This window comes from Plodia interpunctella, chromosome 2, assembly GCF_027563975.2.
Source record: "Plodia interpunctella isolate USDA-ARS_2022_Savannah chromosome 2, ilPloInte3.2, whole genome shotgun sequence".
In the NCBI taxonomy this organism is placed as follows: Eukaryota; Metazoa; Arthropoda; class Insecta; order Lepidoptera; family Pyralidae; genus Plodia; species Plodia interpunctella.
Window position 1 is genome coordinate 4,471,141 of NC_071295.1, and position 15,738 is coordinate 4,486,878.

Here is a 15,738-nt window from a genome sequence, read left to right on the forward strand (position 1 = left end):
TATGTATCGACAAATTATCAAAACTTTATTTAATAAAAAAAAAATATTGCACGCAATGGCATTTCTATTAACATTAGTTTTCTCCCCATTTATAATTATATTGGCAAAATTTATACATAATAGTAATATCTACTTATAATTTTTATTTACTCTCCCCTATATCCGCATGTATGAATAATATATTTATATAATCTTATATTTTAGATTACACACTGAACCGCGTTTCAATATTGATATTATAACATATTATAGATTCCGTGTCAATGTCAACCTTGACGTTGGCAAAATCATCGTTTTGGTGATCGATGGAGCCATGACACTTACAAAGTCCAACCTGTAACAGGTTGCAAGTTTTTCTTTTAGCCTAAAAATATATCAAGATAAGTAACCTACTAGGTACCTATACTTTAACAACTAGGTAGTACTTACAATACCGATTGAATTGAAGTAGCTTTTGTTCTGTGTAGTATTGTACCAAATAGGTACCTATCTACATAGTAAATTGAAAATTACTATTTGAACATTGAATTTAAAAGCGTGCGAGTTGAGTGCGCCTAGTGAGCCTATTGAGAAATCCAATAAAAGAAAGCGATTCTAATATCAAACATTTATAGAAACGTATCTTTACCATAATAAACATTTAGTTGTCTATAGACATGTTTTGTGTTAGGGCTCTAATTCAACTAAAAAATTTGAACAAATTTAAAGTTCATACAAATGCTACAATAGTTAAAACATTAAATGTTAACAATCAGAAATTTTATTCAACTAAAATTAAAGATGACACAGGTAAGCAAACTAGATAATATAATATAAGTGTTACGACTTTTTTGTAATACATACCTACTACATTTATAACAACAAATCGGAAAATCCGGTCAACGGTCATTATTATTATTCACTAGCGGACCTTCCTGGCTTCGCTCGGGTAAAAATATAATAAATTGTACACCTAAACCTTCCTCAAGAAGGTGGAAACCGCATGAAAATCCGTGCAGTAGTTTTTGAGTTTATCGCGAACAGATACGCGGCAGAGGACTTTGTTTTATAATATTTAAGGATATTATAAGTTTTTATTCAAGCAAAGGAACAATGAAAATCTCATCAAATTTCATACATGCATAACTACATATTTGCAGATCAAATGATCGACGAGCTCTGTAAAGAAGATCCTGAACAAGAAAAGAAACTTAGAATATTAATGTTAGAAGTTGAAGTCATGCGACAAGATGGGAGATGTGCCCCAAATGTTTTAAAAAAACAGCATTGGGAACATTTGTTGCTTTTGCAGAGTCGTAGTCAAAGAATAAAATACCTGAACTATCTTTGGAAAACTGAGAAGGCAAAAGAAAATTCTAAAGTAAGTAGTCTTCCAAATAGAGTGTTATTTATTTTTATTTAATTTTGGGCACACAGTGCTAGCACCAGATAGGTGATCAGTTCTCTTATACTGGGACCATTTCGCCCTGTCCACATAGAGCATAGTAAAATATGTAGTGCTATCTCAGTCACATATCACACACCTTGTCCTTAGGTGGCTTGAATCAGTACTATAAACATATCTTGAAACTTAGTCTTTCATTAATGGTTATTACTTTTTAGGCCAAAAAAGAAGCTAGTAGACAAAAATTGGAATCTACTTCCCCTGAAGAATTTAAAGAATATCCTGATGATCTGCTATATGGTATAAAATACAGATCACTATTCCTACGAATTCGTGATCAATCTATCAACAACTTCGACAATTACAAGTAATTTTTTTTTACATATCTTCTCATACTTATTATCAAGTATGTTTCTCTATGTTTTCCAAAGAAAATAAAAAAGCCTGTGTGTTTTTACTTTCACTAATCCGACTCATGTAATGTAGTTTTCACATACCGATACTAGCTTCCAGTGAGGAAACCTGCTCCACCCTTATTCTATTATGTAAATAGTTCAGTTACTTTCCATGTACCATCTGTCATCGTCAATCAATATTAAATTATTTTTTATTACAGAGCTCTACTAGCTATAACACATGGTCAACAAGTGATTTTAGACTGCTCTTATGAGGAGCATATGGTACACAGGGAAATCCTTAATGCTGCCAAACAAATGACATTTGTTTTTGGAGATAACAGAATGCACAAGGATCCATTTGATTTACATTTGTGCAATGTTAATTTTAAAGGAAACTTCATGCGTCAGTTAAAAAAAAACATACCTTCCATTGATGAGCCTTGGTTTCCTATGAATTTTCATGCTGAAAGTTACTTGGATATTTTTCCTAAGGAAAAACTGGTTTATTTAACACCACACTGCCGGGAAGAACTTTCAACGTTTGACAGTGATGCAATTTATATAGTTGGATGCATGGTTGACAAGGTATTCTTCAGCTTGTAATTTTTTTCTTTGCTGGAATGCTGGCATACAGAGCTCAAATCACTCAAATTCAAATTAAAGGCAGCTGATCTCGATTTGCTATTTCTTATGTTTCAGTATCGCAAAATAGTTATTGGTAAATAGTTTTCTTGGGTTAAAACTGATAAGTAAACCAAAAACAAATTTAAAAGTGAAACTTGTTAAAATGCCAGAATGATTGAGGCTGTTAAATACATGATGCTGGTTTCGAATATTACTGCCTGGTCTAATTATGAACTAAAATGTGTAGTCACACAGAACTCAACTTCTTGTTGTATAGTAATTTTAACAAGTTGTTTTATACTAATGTGTAGATATGTATTTTTTATTTTTCAGATGAATAATGAACCACTGTCCTTGGCAAAAGCTAAAAGGGATGGTCTAAAAATGGCAAAATTGCCACTTGACAGATATTTAGAATGGGCTCCGGGTTCAAAGAAAAATTTAAATATAAACCATATGATACCAATACTATTGGATCTAAAACTAACACGAGATTGGGAATATGCTTTACGACACATCCCAAGGAGGAAATTGTTGGAAACAAAAATATTGGCCATGCAAAATAAACTTAAAAACCCATTATTGAAAGATGAAGTGATTAAAAACTTTAAAAAATATTCAAATCTTGGGCCACTGAAAAATAATCCTTTAGCTTCATTCAGAGACAGAAGATCAAAGTCTAGAAAATCTTTGTATGATGATGATAGTATATAAAGAAAAAATATATCAGTTAAACATGTCTTTATTTCATCATATTCCACATATATTTTCACTCGTCCATTCAATTTGTTTATACTCCACTTGAGAAAAACATGTTAATTTAAGTAATACTATAATTAAGTATGTTAACTAAATGTTATCTTTGTACAGTGCATTAAATGATTTCAAACTTTATAACTATATACAAACTGACATTCTACCCTAATCATGTAAATTTATGTTTTGAAATATACTGCACAATCTGTGAAGATCTATATATTCCAACATCGAACTATTGCACGTCACCTAATAACTAGCATCCATAATGTTATGCCTTGCATAATTCTATGTCACAGTAAAATGTTGGATTTATTTCTCATATATGTAATGCATTATATAATAACCATAGCCTATAAATGAAAAATACACAAAGTAAAAAATATATTCTAATTCACTTACTAAAAGGTGCCATTACACTAAGCGAGCAAATGCTTGTTCTATTGGCCTCAGTCTATGGCCAGCCATTGGTTGGACAGGTGGGGGTAGAAGAGTATTCGTTCGCTAGGTGTAAATAGCCTTAAAAAACTAGTTCAGACCGTTAAAATGCTTGCAAGGAGAAGGTACTTTTCTACACAACAATATAACCTGCACAATAAAATAAACTTGTGCATGATGAACATAAAAATTGTTCTATTAGCTTATTTAAATTTTCACGGGGGCAACGGCATGGTACGCATATCTACATCAGCAGACGTATTCTCTGACCTCTGCTTGATGGTGGCAAGAATCTCTTGCAAATTAGATGGAAGAGATATGTCAGCAAGTGGATTCACCGCCGGTGGAGTCATTGGTCGCGATGGGGAGTAAGCTTCATCCTGGAATTTATTTATTTTTTACTAGAACATAACAAAAGTAGATAATTATTATATTACACAAATCTGTTTTTCTATCTTGAAGAGAATTAAAAGACAATTTAGGGAGGCCATTATAGAAATGGTGATAGAGTAAACATCATTGTCCTTGAATCGTACTGAACCTTGGTTCAGTACGATTAGGGTTCAAAACAGAAGAAATAAGAGTTATTATTGTTAAGTTTTTATATTGCGGGGGGCTACCGAATATTATTAGCATCATGGAATACTTTGATGATAATATTGTCAATTCTAAAATTTACAATAATATCGACCAATTATTGTTAAGCCAAACTACCTCTTTAACTTTTTATGAATAAGAGGTTAAGTGAATATAAATTTAAATAGCTACTTGTATCTACGGTTAAATATTCGTGGTACAGTATTTGTATACTTAACCGTAACTGTAAGTATTGTTATGTATATTAGTATGTAAAACAGTAAATAATTCACCTCTCCAACCGAAGAGTCGGCTTGTGCCATTTTCATAACCGTAACTGTAAGTATTGTTATGTATATTAGTATGTAAAACAGTAAATAATTCACCTCTCCAACCGATGAGTCGGCTTGTGCCATTTTCATAATCTGTTGTTTCTGCTCCTCAATTTGTCTGTTCAACTCCTCCATCTTGCACCGCAGCGTGTTGCTGGGAGGGTTGGCAGGCGTCGCGAGCGGCGCGCTGCCTCCGCTGCTTGAAGATCCCGGACTGTAGGCTTCTTCGTCGTCTGCACATGCTGTACATGAATATGATATGTCAAAACTAAAATAATGCAATTTTTTATTTTTCGGGGAAAGGTAATATTGTATCCGAATATGATCTATTAGGTACATACCTACGGTACAATTGTGAATTATAAAACTCAAATATAATATATGAACCCTGAAATCATAAAATTCCTTTGCAGCATATAATTAAAATATGGTAAATGAAATTCCCAGTCAGTCCAGCGACCCAGCGGCACTGTTAGGCTGATCTGTGTGAATTGGGAGCTATGAACTGGCGATCATCTTTTATCAATTTCCGAGATTTGAGACAACGGGTGTCTTTTCGCGCTTTGAACACAATAAGTACATATATTATCAGTCAGGCCGCGACCACGGCGATTGCAAGGTTGTTGAAACGTCAACAACATTAATCAAAAAAGGTTCGTGCTAAGTCCCGTTAATACATATAGTTAATGGGTATGGGTCTTACGGGAAATAAGATACTTCATTTGGCGAAGTGCACATTGAATTTCTAATTTTTGTATGGATTAGGTATGTATAGATTCCTATTTTGACAGAAATATTTATTTTGTCGCAAATGAATGGAATCATAAAGTTTCGCTAAAAGGATGGTTACAATAGCTAAAAAGACAGGAAAAAATCTTTGATCGGAAAGCCAAAAAAAAATCTTCTATATTTATGTATGAATATCGTTGAAATCCCAAAATAAAACGTAGGCTAGCTAAAGTATCATCTATCCATCATTAGCTGGCAAAAATAATTTTATGTAATAAATGGAGGTAACACCACTCTATATTGAATTGAAAATGTGACATTTTGCGATTCTGCCATTTTGCATCGCTTGAGAATATCAGTTTCTGACAAATCGTTCTTACCTACGGACAAACAACCTAATGCGTGCAAGGCGACTCAATACTTAATACCTAAATTATTTTTTAAACATAGGTACGTACCTAACGAGGCGGCAATTTTGTCCTTTACGGAAGTAGAGAGCGCTGGCGAAGTGTAAGTAGGAAGTGGCAAAGGTCGTCTCTTCGGTGATGTAGGCGGAGTATAGGAACTCTTGCCCACCACAGGCGGGGTGTACGAACGCTTGCGTGACTCACGCGCAACCTGCGGTGTACATTTATTTCACTTGTTAAACATAGGATAATGTAATTCTATATTATTCACAAACTACATTAATTTATATGACTATTATGTGCGCGATCCTCAATGTTTTGTAGGTATATCGATTTTCGATATTACTCAAATACCCACTTAATAAAAAATTACCGCGCTAAACTAGAAGACGGAATACTAACCGATATGTAGTTTAAGCAAACATTTATTTGAATATTATCTACGTTCAATTACTATGGATTGATGGACCTTAGCATTATACTGGCGCAGAAGATATCTATCATTCATAGGCAATCATATAATATTTTGTTCTCGTGCATGATTCCTTATTAATAATAAAGGAACGTAGTCATAAGTTCTCATGAAATAAAACTAGACTTTTTTTTTTAACTTACAGGAATCAGTCTTTATTTGCTTACATTCTAATAATAAATAGGATCTCTGTGTGCACAACTTTATTTACAGTCATATTTCTTGTTCCAATGAACTAACCTTTGCTGGAATAATTTCTTTTGGAATGTGAGGAGCCAGTCGCTTTTTCCTCTGCCGAATAACTATTGCAATCAGAAGATGGGTTTTAACTTCTCCAAGACCTGGTCCGTCTAGAGGTAATAGTACAGGCGGTAAAGTAGTATTTGCCGGAACGGGAACTATATAAAAATCTTTAACTGATGTTGTATTGGACACTTTCACCACACCCAATCTAGAATAAAAATATACAAAGTTATATGTAAATATTGATATTAATAGAAACTGTTGTTTATTTTATTTTTAAATTACAAAACTAACCTATTTCGACTACTAAGATAGCTATACAATGCTATGTATTGCATTTTCTCCTCATCATTAGCCGCTTGCAACTTCAATATGACAATATCTTTGTTACTAGCTCTCTTCATCTTGCCTATGTAGTCCCACACTGTGTCGGGATTTATTCTACCAACAATATCTAATTCTGTACTTAAATCATCTTCCAAATCAGCAGCAATTCCAGAGACCTGTTTAACCAGAAAATCATAATGAGAATTATTACTATAACATTATTTAAATTATTTGATTACTATAATATAACATTATTTAAATTATTTATATTTTTTAAAATTAAAGACTTTCTTTTGGGGGTCAAGTAATTTGATACAAAAAGTTACAATTTGTAACTTTTTCCAACAAATTACTTCATTATAGCAAAATATTTTTAAGCTCAAACCTCGTGAGCGGCTACATAGAACCGCGCTACATCAACCATGTTGATGCATCCATTCCATATAATAGCAGAGGAATGTTCCACTGTACTGCTGGGTTCTTGGTCACTCTCTGCTTCTACTGAAAGAAGGATAAATAAATTGGAATTATTGAAAATATAGCACTAACATACTTTTTTTACTGGCATTTATAGTTTAAAAAATACCTGATATTCTATCTGGCTTAGCTGATGAAGACGTAGGGATGACTATGTTTGTATTCAAAGAAAATGCTTTTCCCGAGTCGTAATCTGTATTTCCATAATCATCAATGTCATTTTTATAGCTATCCTCATATACATCCTCCCTAGACTTCCTCAAATCTTCTTCTGAAAATGCTGATGTAATCATTGGTTCATGAGGATCGTACTCAGGATGGGCCTCTTTTAACATTGCTGATTTTGGCCTTTCTATTGAATCAGAATCAGTTGAACTGAAAAAAAAAAACAAAAGGAAATGGACATGTAATATATTTAAAACATAAATAAGTTAATAAGGTTCTTCGAACTACAATGACATAGGTACATAAATAACTTACTCGTTCTTATTCTTGCTAGAGACAAGATCTTGCGACCTAGACCTATGTTTGAGTTTGTCTTCAGTACTGCTAGAATGTTTGGAGCGCGAGCTGCGCGTGCGGTAGCTGTCGCGGGAGCGCGAGCGCGAGCGCCCTTTCGACGCCGATCTGGAAAACTCGCGCGACTTGGACCTCTTCTTGATTTTCGTTCTCGATCTCGATCTTTGTCTGGAGCGATCGGCCGAATCTGATATCTCTTTGGGTTCGGAACTGAGCGCATCTTTATTTGAAACGGACTTTGTTCTGCTCGACCTTCTACGTGACCTACGTGTTGATTTATCATCTCTCGGCTCCTTTTCTTTTTCAGAATCTCTTCGCGAAGATTTTGATTTTCGTCTTTCAGAACTTCGTTTCGATTCTTTTTTGCTCTTTTTGTGACCGGAGCCCCCATATTCTCGGCCTCGTTTTTTACTACTGCGTTTCTTATCAGTACTTTCCTTTTCAACTGATGGGCTAAAATACAAAATGCCATTAATGAATAAAGAGCTCACACACATATAGCAGGTATTAAATTATGAAACATATCAATATACTAACATTCCAAGCACAATATCTTCAGGAGGGGGGACATCACCTACAGTTTGATCATTTAGAGCTGTAACTAAATCTTCTACTGGTACATTCGGATCTAATTCTGTTGAAACAGATTCTTTGGTTTCCATAACCTGAAATTAAACAATGTGTTTTTTATATACTTTCAATGTTTAACTTAAATAATTGATCCATAATATTTGAAATCTGAAAAAAATATTCTCACCTCCTCTCCTTTGTGTGTTTTCAGGACATATGTTTTACTTGCGGCCAAAAGGTCAATTTCCGATTTTTTTATCAATTCTAATTGATGTTTAGCTTCTTGATCTCTCCATTCAGCCAATTCTTGACTTGCCAATTCTTCTGGTGAGAGTCGCACCTGTGAACAAAATATAATAATAATATGTTTATAAAGTACATACAAATTTATTAACGTATAATAATGACACTATATAAATACTAAAAACTGACCAATTGTTTAGGAGTAATGCTACGATCGCAGATTTTTTGCCAGAGAGAAAGATTTTTGCGGTCCTTGATATTGAACATCAATGATCTATATTTGGCCTTGTACTTCATCCCCACGTCACGGCTAAACAACTCATATAATTCGTCCTCCGTATCGTAGACGAACTGCTGTATTTCTTCTTCAGAAAACTTGGGTCCGTCATGTTCCGCCATTCGTGACGTCATTTGTTCTTGGAGTGCTTTTCTCACATTTTCTCGAATTGGTTCAGTGGATTCCATTTTCTTATTAGAATGAGCGTCTTTCCTGCGCGAGGTTGATGGCGAGACTACAGGAGCCTGTAAAGTTAATTATCATAAATATGACGACCTGGTGAGTAATCAAAATGTAAACACATTCTCGAGGTTATGGTGATTATATAAGGATTGTTTTTGTAAAGTTTCCGCTATAGTTTATGGGCTCGCCACAACAGATTAATAATGTGTGTTGAATTTAAATTAGCAAAATTACTGACAGCCAAGGCAGTAGTATATGAACAAGATATAAAACACGACGAAAATTATCTAATTGAAAGGAACTAAAAATAAATCATTGATTTAAAAGCTTCTTGATATATTTACTAAAAATAAAAAATAAAAAATTAATAGTGTTTTATCAATGAACATTATGTCAACTTTTTATAACTGAAATGGTGTATGACATAAATCCTAATCTAATTTAATCTCAAAACCATGATTACAGCATGATGACATATTTGTTTACAGAGAGAGTGATCTTGGACAACAATTTAATGGGTAATTTACAGCTTTGATATAACTAATCTTTTAGAATTTGAACAAGTATGCTAAATGACGACTTACTTTATCATAAGTGGACTGTGATCTGCTACTTGTTCGAACTAATTTTCGCGGTTCACTTGATGTTTTAGCAAAAGATGTACTTGCTTTTGGGGTGTCTATGAGCTGCAGAGGTTGCGATTTAGGAGTGACTGGTGTTTTAGCCATAACTTTCATTTCTTCCTTTGGGGACAACAGTATTTTAGACAGCCTATCTTCTCTTGGTGAAGGTGTTATTTTCAATGATTTTTCTTCTTTAGGTGATTGGAGAACTTTCGGCGTTTTGTCCCTTACTTCTGATTGGTGAATCTTAGCAGGTGTCTGCTGATCTGATTTCTTAGGAATCCTTTCAAAGTTGAGTGTTGTTTGTATCTTATGTGATTCTGTCAAAGATTTCCTTTTATTTACATTAGGCTTAATAGTGCTCAGTGTACCTGGACGCACTACTTCAAATGTCGGATTTTTCTGAAGCCACGCTTTTAAATTTTCAGCTGTTGGAGCATTTGGTCCAGCCAATAACCTTCCTGATTTACGCTCGTAGACAATAACCTGTAAATAATTGAATTATAAGCGCTTATTCAAAATATGTTTATTCAAATTCCAATCATTTATTCAGAAATTAGACCATCACAGGCACTTTTTCTCATCAATTTTTATATTTATAGTTATTTCTCACAAGCTACAAACTAGTGGCATTTCGGAACGACCACTGCTGAGAAATGCCGATGTTGGTCCCTATCATGCCAGATCGGCTTACCATTATTGTTTCTTACAATGTTTTTTTTTTTCTAATAATATATAAAAGTACATAGTCAAAAGGTATATCAAAACAGGTTATGATTGTGATCCGAGTGCTGATTATATATATATATGTGAAACACAATTAACTTACATGAAAATATATGAGAAACGAATATTCGCCGTGTCGGCAATATTAATATTTTTAACATACCCTTGATTCCGATTTCTTATCTTGAGCTTTGCTTTGCGCGCCATCTGCTTTAGCTGGGGACTGGTTACCCAGCGAGTCCTGTGCGTGTTTCAGGATACACGCATCACTACAGTAAATGCTGCTGGCACGAGCGGCTTTCTTACAAACTATGCACCCAGTCTTGGACGACAGGGTTGGTATCAGGGTTGGTATCTTACTAACGCTTGTAGGAGTTGAGGGTATGACCTCTACTTCAGTCTTCTTTTGTGTTAAAACCTATATTTAGAAGAAAAAAAAACAATTGAATAGTTTTCATTTGGTGCACAATGGGAAAAAATCATACATTAACTTGATGTTTCAAGTCCATAAAAACATTATAAATGCTTCCTGCATATATTTCCTACCACAGAACCAAGCCTAAAAACTAAAAAGCTTACTTTGGCAGGTGTCTTAGATTGTGGTTTTGTCTTCTTTATACAATTTGGACATCTCCATTCAATACCCTGCTCTTCCATTTGCTGACCCATGGCCTTAGTAATATTCACACATTTTCCATGAAACCAGTCTTCGCAGCTATCACAGCATATCATAAATCGGTTGTTGTGTGGCTGTTTACAAATGCACCATAACCTAAGGGAAAAAATATTTGATAAATATATCTACTTATACATATTTCAAGATCTACAATTTGAAGATTCATATTGTAGATCTTAAACTATGTATTTAGTTATTAGTGTATTTATTATTAGATTCTGTTTGTTTTTCATTGATTCTGCAGTGAAACCATAAAAATGGTTTTAGAGGACATTTGTAGGCATTAAGTACTCCTGCAATGGAAAGATTTCAGGTTAGAAACTGTCATACCGGATAGTTTTCTGCTGCAAAAGTAATCAGGGGCAACAAACACACAACATTAAAAAACATTTCATATATCTTATTACAAATAATATTATTTCCTAACGTAAGAGACTAAGGGTTGCTATAGAAACAAGGATCTGTTGGAGGATAAATCTGTCAAACAGGGATTTTTTTACATAGACTATCAAGGTCTTATTATAGAATGCAATGTTTATGGAAAAAATATATAACAAAAAGTTGGTAGACAGTACTGTGATGTTAATTCTAATTACCTGTAAGGATCATCTTCTGAATTCCAGCTTTCTTGAGATTCTGCAGATGTTTTATCAACAACTGGGGGTGGTAGTGGCTGTTGAACTACTTGTTCCTGTTTCTTAGTTGATATCTTCTTATTCATAAATTGCTTAGATACAGAGACAACAGGAGGGTCCAGGACCACAGGCACAGGAACTGGTGCAGGAGCAGGTGTTGATATTGTATCTGCATTGCTGGATGTCTCCATTTGACTCTTACGTTTAGAAGATCTTGTAGCTGGTGCTTCTATAGGCGGCAGTGTAATGACTCTTCCATCTCTCCGCACAATCTCTATTGGATCTTTACGGACAGCAATATTTTTCACCACTTTTTGATTAGCTTGGGTAAATGCAGTACCAGCTGCTGCAGCATGCTGGAATGCTGATTGAATTGGAGCTTTGGGAGTATCAACTTTACCCAAAACTTGTTTGTCTATAACCTCCTGCAAGTTCTCTGAACTTTCCACCAATTGTGCCACATGCATTAATAAGTCTTCTGTCAACCCTTCTTCCTCTGGTTGCAATCCACCAAGCAAGTCCAAAGTTGGTGACAGAGGTCCAGTCAAACCAGGGCTGTTCATAGTATTACTGGTAGTTATACTTGGTTGAACTTTAACAGGGTTACTTGCTGCACTGGTTGCATCTTGAAGAATTTGAGCTAGACTGGCATCATCCAGCTGTGGTATAAGTTCAAAGCCCTTGACTTTTTCAGCAGGGTTTATAATTTTATCTTTTTGCTTGGCATATGTTTTATGTGTTTGCAATAGTTTAAGTTTTTCTATACTTTCTACTTGCTTGCTTTCTGTTATCTTTCCTTCATTTCCATCCTGTTTAATTGCGATAGGAGTTGCTTTTTTATTTTCATTTTGAGGTACTTCTTTTTCAGGTCTTGTAGGTCCCTTATTGTCTGTGGAGACTCTCCTAATAACATCAGGTGTAGAAAACAATGAAGTCATGTCAGATAAAAGAGCTGTAACATGGGCAGGTGTCTTCTTCTCCCTTTTAACTGCTTTTGGTGTCTGTTTTGAATTTGCTTTGAGATCAGTGGGAAGTGTAGAAGTGGGAATAGATATTTCAGAAGTGGGTATAAGGCTTTCCAGATCAACATCTTGTTGTTTTTTCTCTGAAGCAATCTTTAATTGCACTTTTTCCTTAATGTCTCGTTTTAAGAGAGTTTTGTTAGCTTTAAGTCTAGAAATAATCTTAGGTTCTCTAGTTGTTTTTGGAGTAGTTGATTTTAAAATTCTTGGTTTTATTTTGCTCTTTTTAACTCTTACAGAACCACTTCTATCTCTACTATCTTTATAATCTGAATCAGAGTCTCTATCTGGAATGCTGTCACCTGAAGAGCTTATAGAAGATGATTCACTGCTTTCCTCAGATTTCTTTTGAATATTCAAACTTTTATCTGAATCAGCAGACTTTTTAACTTTTGACAACACTGACAATGGTTTGTTCAATACATCATTACCTTTTAAGATTATTGGGGCTTCAGTTGGATTTAAAAGAATCTTTTTACCCTTAGGAATAATTTGCTGCTCTAATATGGTAATCTTCTTGGAACTGGGCACTGGTTTTGGAGGTGGCGTATGTGATATCTCAATTTGTGGTTCATCATATCCTGAGAAACTATCACTGCTTTTTGGTAAAGACTGGCTTGGTGATGTAAGTGTTGTGTAGCAGTGGTCATTTTGAAATCCAACAAGACTGTTTTCTCTTGTCTCAATTCTTAATGACTGCAGCATTTCTGCTCCACTGTCTGAAATTTCAGTTTAATTATTTTTGTTTGTAATCATTAATTAACATCAGTGATAAAAGCAAATAAATTATAAACAAACATTCCGATAACAAGTTAAAGTATATAAATTAGCAGGTACTTAAGTATTATAAATACAGAAAGTAAAGCAATTAAACTTTATTTAAAGAATTTAGGGAGACATAAATCCTAATAAAATAAAATTTGAAGAAATAAACACTACCATACAAACCATATTTTATAATGCTGTTTGGTTCATCATAGTAACTGTCCACAGACAGTGTTACATGGGGCACTTTGTCATCTTCTGTCTCAGAGTCAGTAGCATCATCTGGCCTGCCTTCATGACCAACCCGCACTACACTTATTCCAGCTGCTTGGGCACCATCAGTTCCTAAAATGTGTATTATTTTTAATTTTTACTTTTACACTAATAAATTACTTTTTAACGACAGTTACACCAGATATTTTATCTGATAATACTTTATACAAAATTACAAAATATACACATACAAGCGTCACCGGATCTAAAGCATCACTAGTTTGGCGCCAAAACATTGATTATGAAAATTTCGTTTTATGTATTCGTACTATTTACCTTTTGATTAGGTGATTTAATCCAACTGTTATTTAAACTTAGAGCTGATGTTTAGCCAATATTCGTGATTTTATATTGCATTTAGTATTGATGAATACAATTTACATACCTACATACTTTTTTCAGGACAGGAGCTTCGACTAGAGCATTTAGTTACACGCCATTAACGACAACAGGAAAGTAACACTACACCTTTATTTTATACAATAATAGCTTACCCATTAAAGTTCCTAATAAGCTCTGGTCCACTGAAAGAGATCCATCCTTGTTTACAATAACAACAACAGAACTGTCCGATTTTGTGGAAGGTCCATTAAGATCCGTATAGTTAGTTATCACTGTGTTTGACATCTTGCATATAAATTTATGCAACTATCTCAATGCAAGTCCTCTATTTTTAGCCATTTTAACACACATGCATCGTTTCTATTTATGACGCATTCTAGCGCAGCACGCTTGACGCCATTTTGAACTCAACTTCGACCGCGCCGCACCGCGATATCAAAAACAAAAGCAATTTGAAACACTGTGTTTATAATTTTGAAACCTTAAACTCATCCTTCTTATTAAGAGCACAAAATATGTTGTCCACAATGCGATTTACAGTAAATAATCGCTTTATTTTCTTGAAAAACAGTATTTTCCCAATACGATTATAACACGAGTATTTATGTTGCCATAATAGAATAAAAAATAATATTTTTTTTTTTATAGACTTTTCGGTGTGCTGTACTGCTGTCTTGTCTGTCTGTGCTATGGCCTTACCAAGGGTCTTACCCCGTTATTTATAAAGTTGTTAATATTTGACGAAGAGGATTTTGTATGTATGCATGCTTGGTCCGATTTTGATGAAATTTAAAAGGTATATAGGATTACAAATTTGTAAAAATTCATCAAAAATGTGTATCTACTTGTCAATACTTACCATAGAATGACAAATCATTACTTTAGCTTCAATGACCCGTATTTTAGTTTATTTTGGCATAAGGTAATATTTTAAGCGGGACCCCATGAAATTAGTATAGGTACTTACTCCGAGTACTTATTAGAGGGCCCTGCCCGCAGCTCTATAGATGGACTGCTACTATCTCTGGTTAACGGCTGTATGGGCTTAGATTCCTTTGCCTCTCCACATGGATTTAACGAAACCAAAAAAAATAATTCTCTGGTTAAACGGCTGTATATGGGCTTAGATCCCTTTGCCTTTCCACATGGAACGAAACAAAAAATCTCTGGTCAACCATTTCAGTTTTCTTTAGGTTACTGGCTACTCATCATATGGAATGAAATAGGGAGTATTGTACTGCATATTTATCCCGCCAGAGTACAACACTGTTTTGTATGTTAGGCACACAAAAGTTTTGCCGTCTTTTGCTATGTCGATTAAAACGTTTATTTTAGAGTACTTTATTTGTGAACATTCGATTGTGAAAATATACAACAATGTAGCATATTCGGGTGCCGATATATTGGAAAAATCGTTTTCAATATATCGGCACCCGAATATTATACATTGTTACGTTAAAAATATTGTACTTTAAAAAAACTTCGAAAATTGTGGGATATGCCTCATGCTTGAGCTCAAAACGGTCGAAAAGAAGCTCGGAGCACTTCATACGTGAAGACTTATACAGGTAAGATCTTCAAAATAAAAATTATATAAGTTTATGACCACAGTTGACCAAATAATGCAGAACATAATTTTGTCTTGCCACGTTTGTGTACCTTAGTTGTACCAGTAGCGCCATCTGCGCTAAGCTTTGCGTAAATATGCCCTATACTTCGTA

At 34.3% G+C, this 15,738-nt stretch overlaps 2 protein-coding genes across 3 annotated transcripts; one reads left to right on the forward strand and one right to left on the reverse strand.

The window, feature by feature from the left end:
* Positions 1-257: 257 nt before the first annotated feature.
* rswl (roswell) lies at positions 258-3,141 on the forward strand. 2 transcript variants are annotated; one of them, XM_053763090.1, is made up of 5 exons: positions 258-396; positions 1,140-1,360; positions 1,603-1,751; positions 2,001-2,367; positions 2,740-3,141. In XM_053763090.1, exons 2-5 carry the CDS (start codon positions 1,145-1,147, stop codon positions 3,118-3,120), a joined length of 1,113 nt encoding a protein of 370 aa, XP_053619065.1. In that variant the 5' UTR covers positions 258-396; positions 1,140-1,144; the 3' UTR covers positions 3,121-3,141. The 2 variants fall into 2 exon arrangements, with proteins under 2 accessions (XP_053619065.1, XP_053619054.1); XM_053763079.1 differs by having other exon boundaries at positions 261-789.
* Positions 3,133-14,645, reverse strand: pps (protein partner of snf). Its single transcript, XM_053763030.1, has 17 exons — positions 14,170-14,645; positions 13,586-13,747; positions 11,577-13,356; positions 10,884-11,076; positions 10,468-10,722; positions 9,540-10,064; positions 8,685-9,017; positions 8,440-8,592; positions 8,220-8,347; positions 7,644-8,135; positions 7,273-7,538; positions 7,072-7,187; positions 6,654-6,862; positions 6,357-6,567; positions 5,696-5,855; positions 4,563-4,750; positions 3,133-3,980 (listed from the first exon to the last, which is right to left on the reverse strand). Exons 1-17 carry the CDS (start codon positions 14,300-14,302, stop codon positions 3,816-3,818), a joined length of 5,469 nt encoding a protein of 1,822 aa, XP_053619005.1. The 5' UTR covers positions 14,303-14,645; the 3' UTR covers positions 3,133-3,815.
* Positions 14,646-15,738: the final 1,093 nt, after the last annotated feature.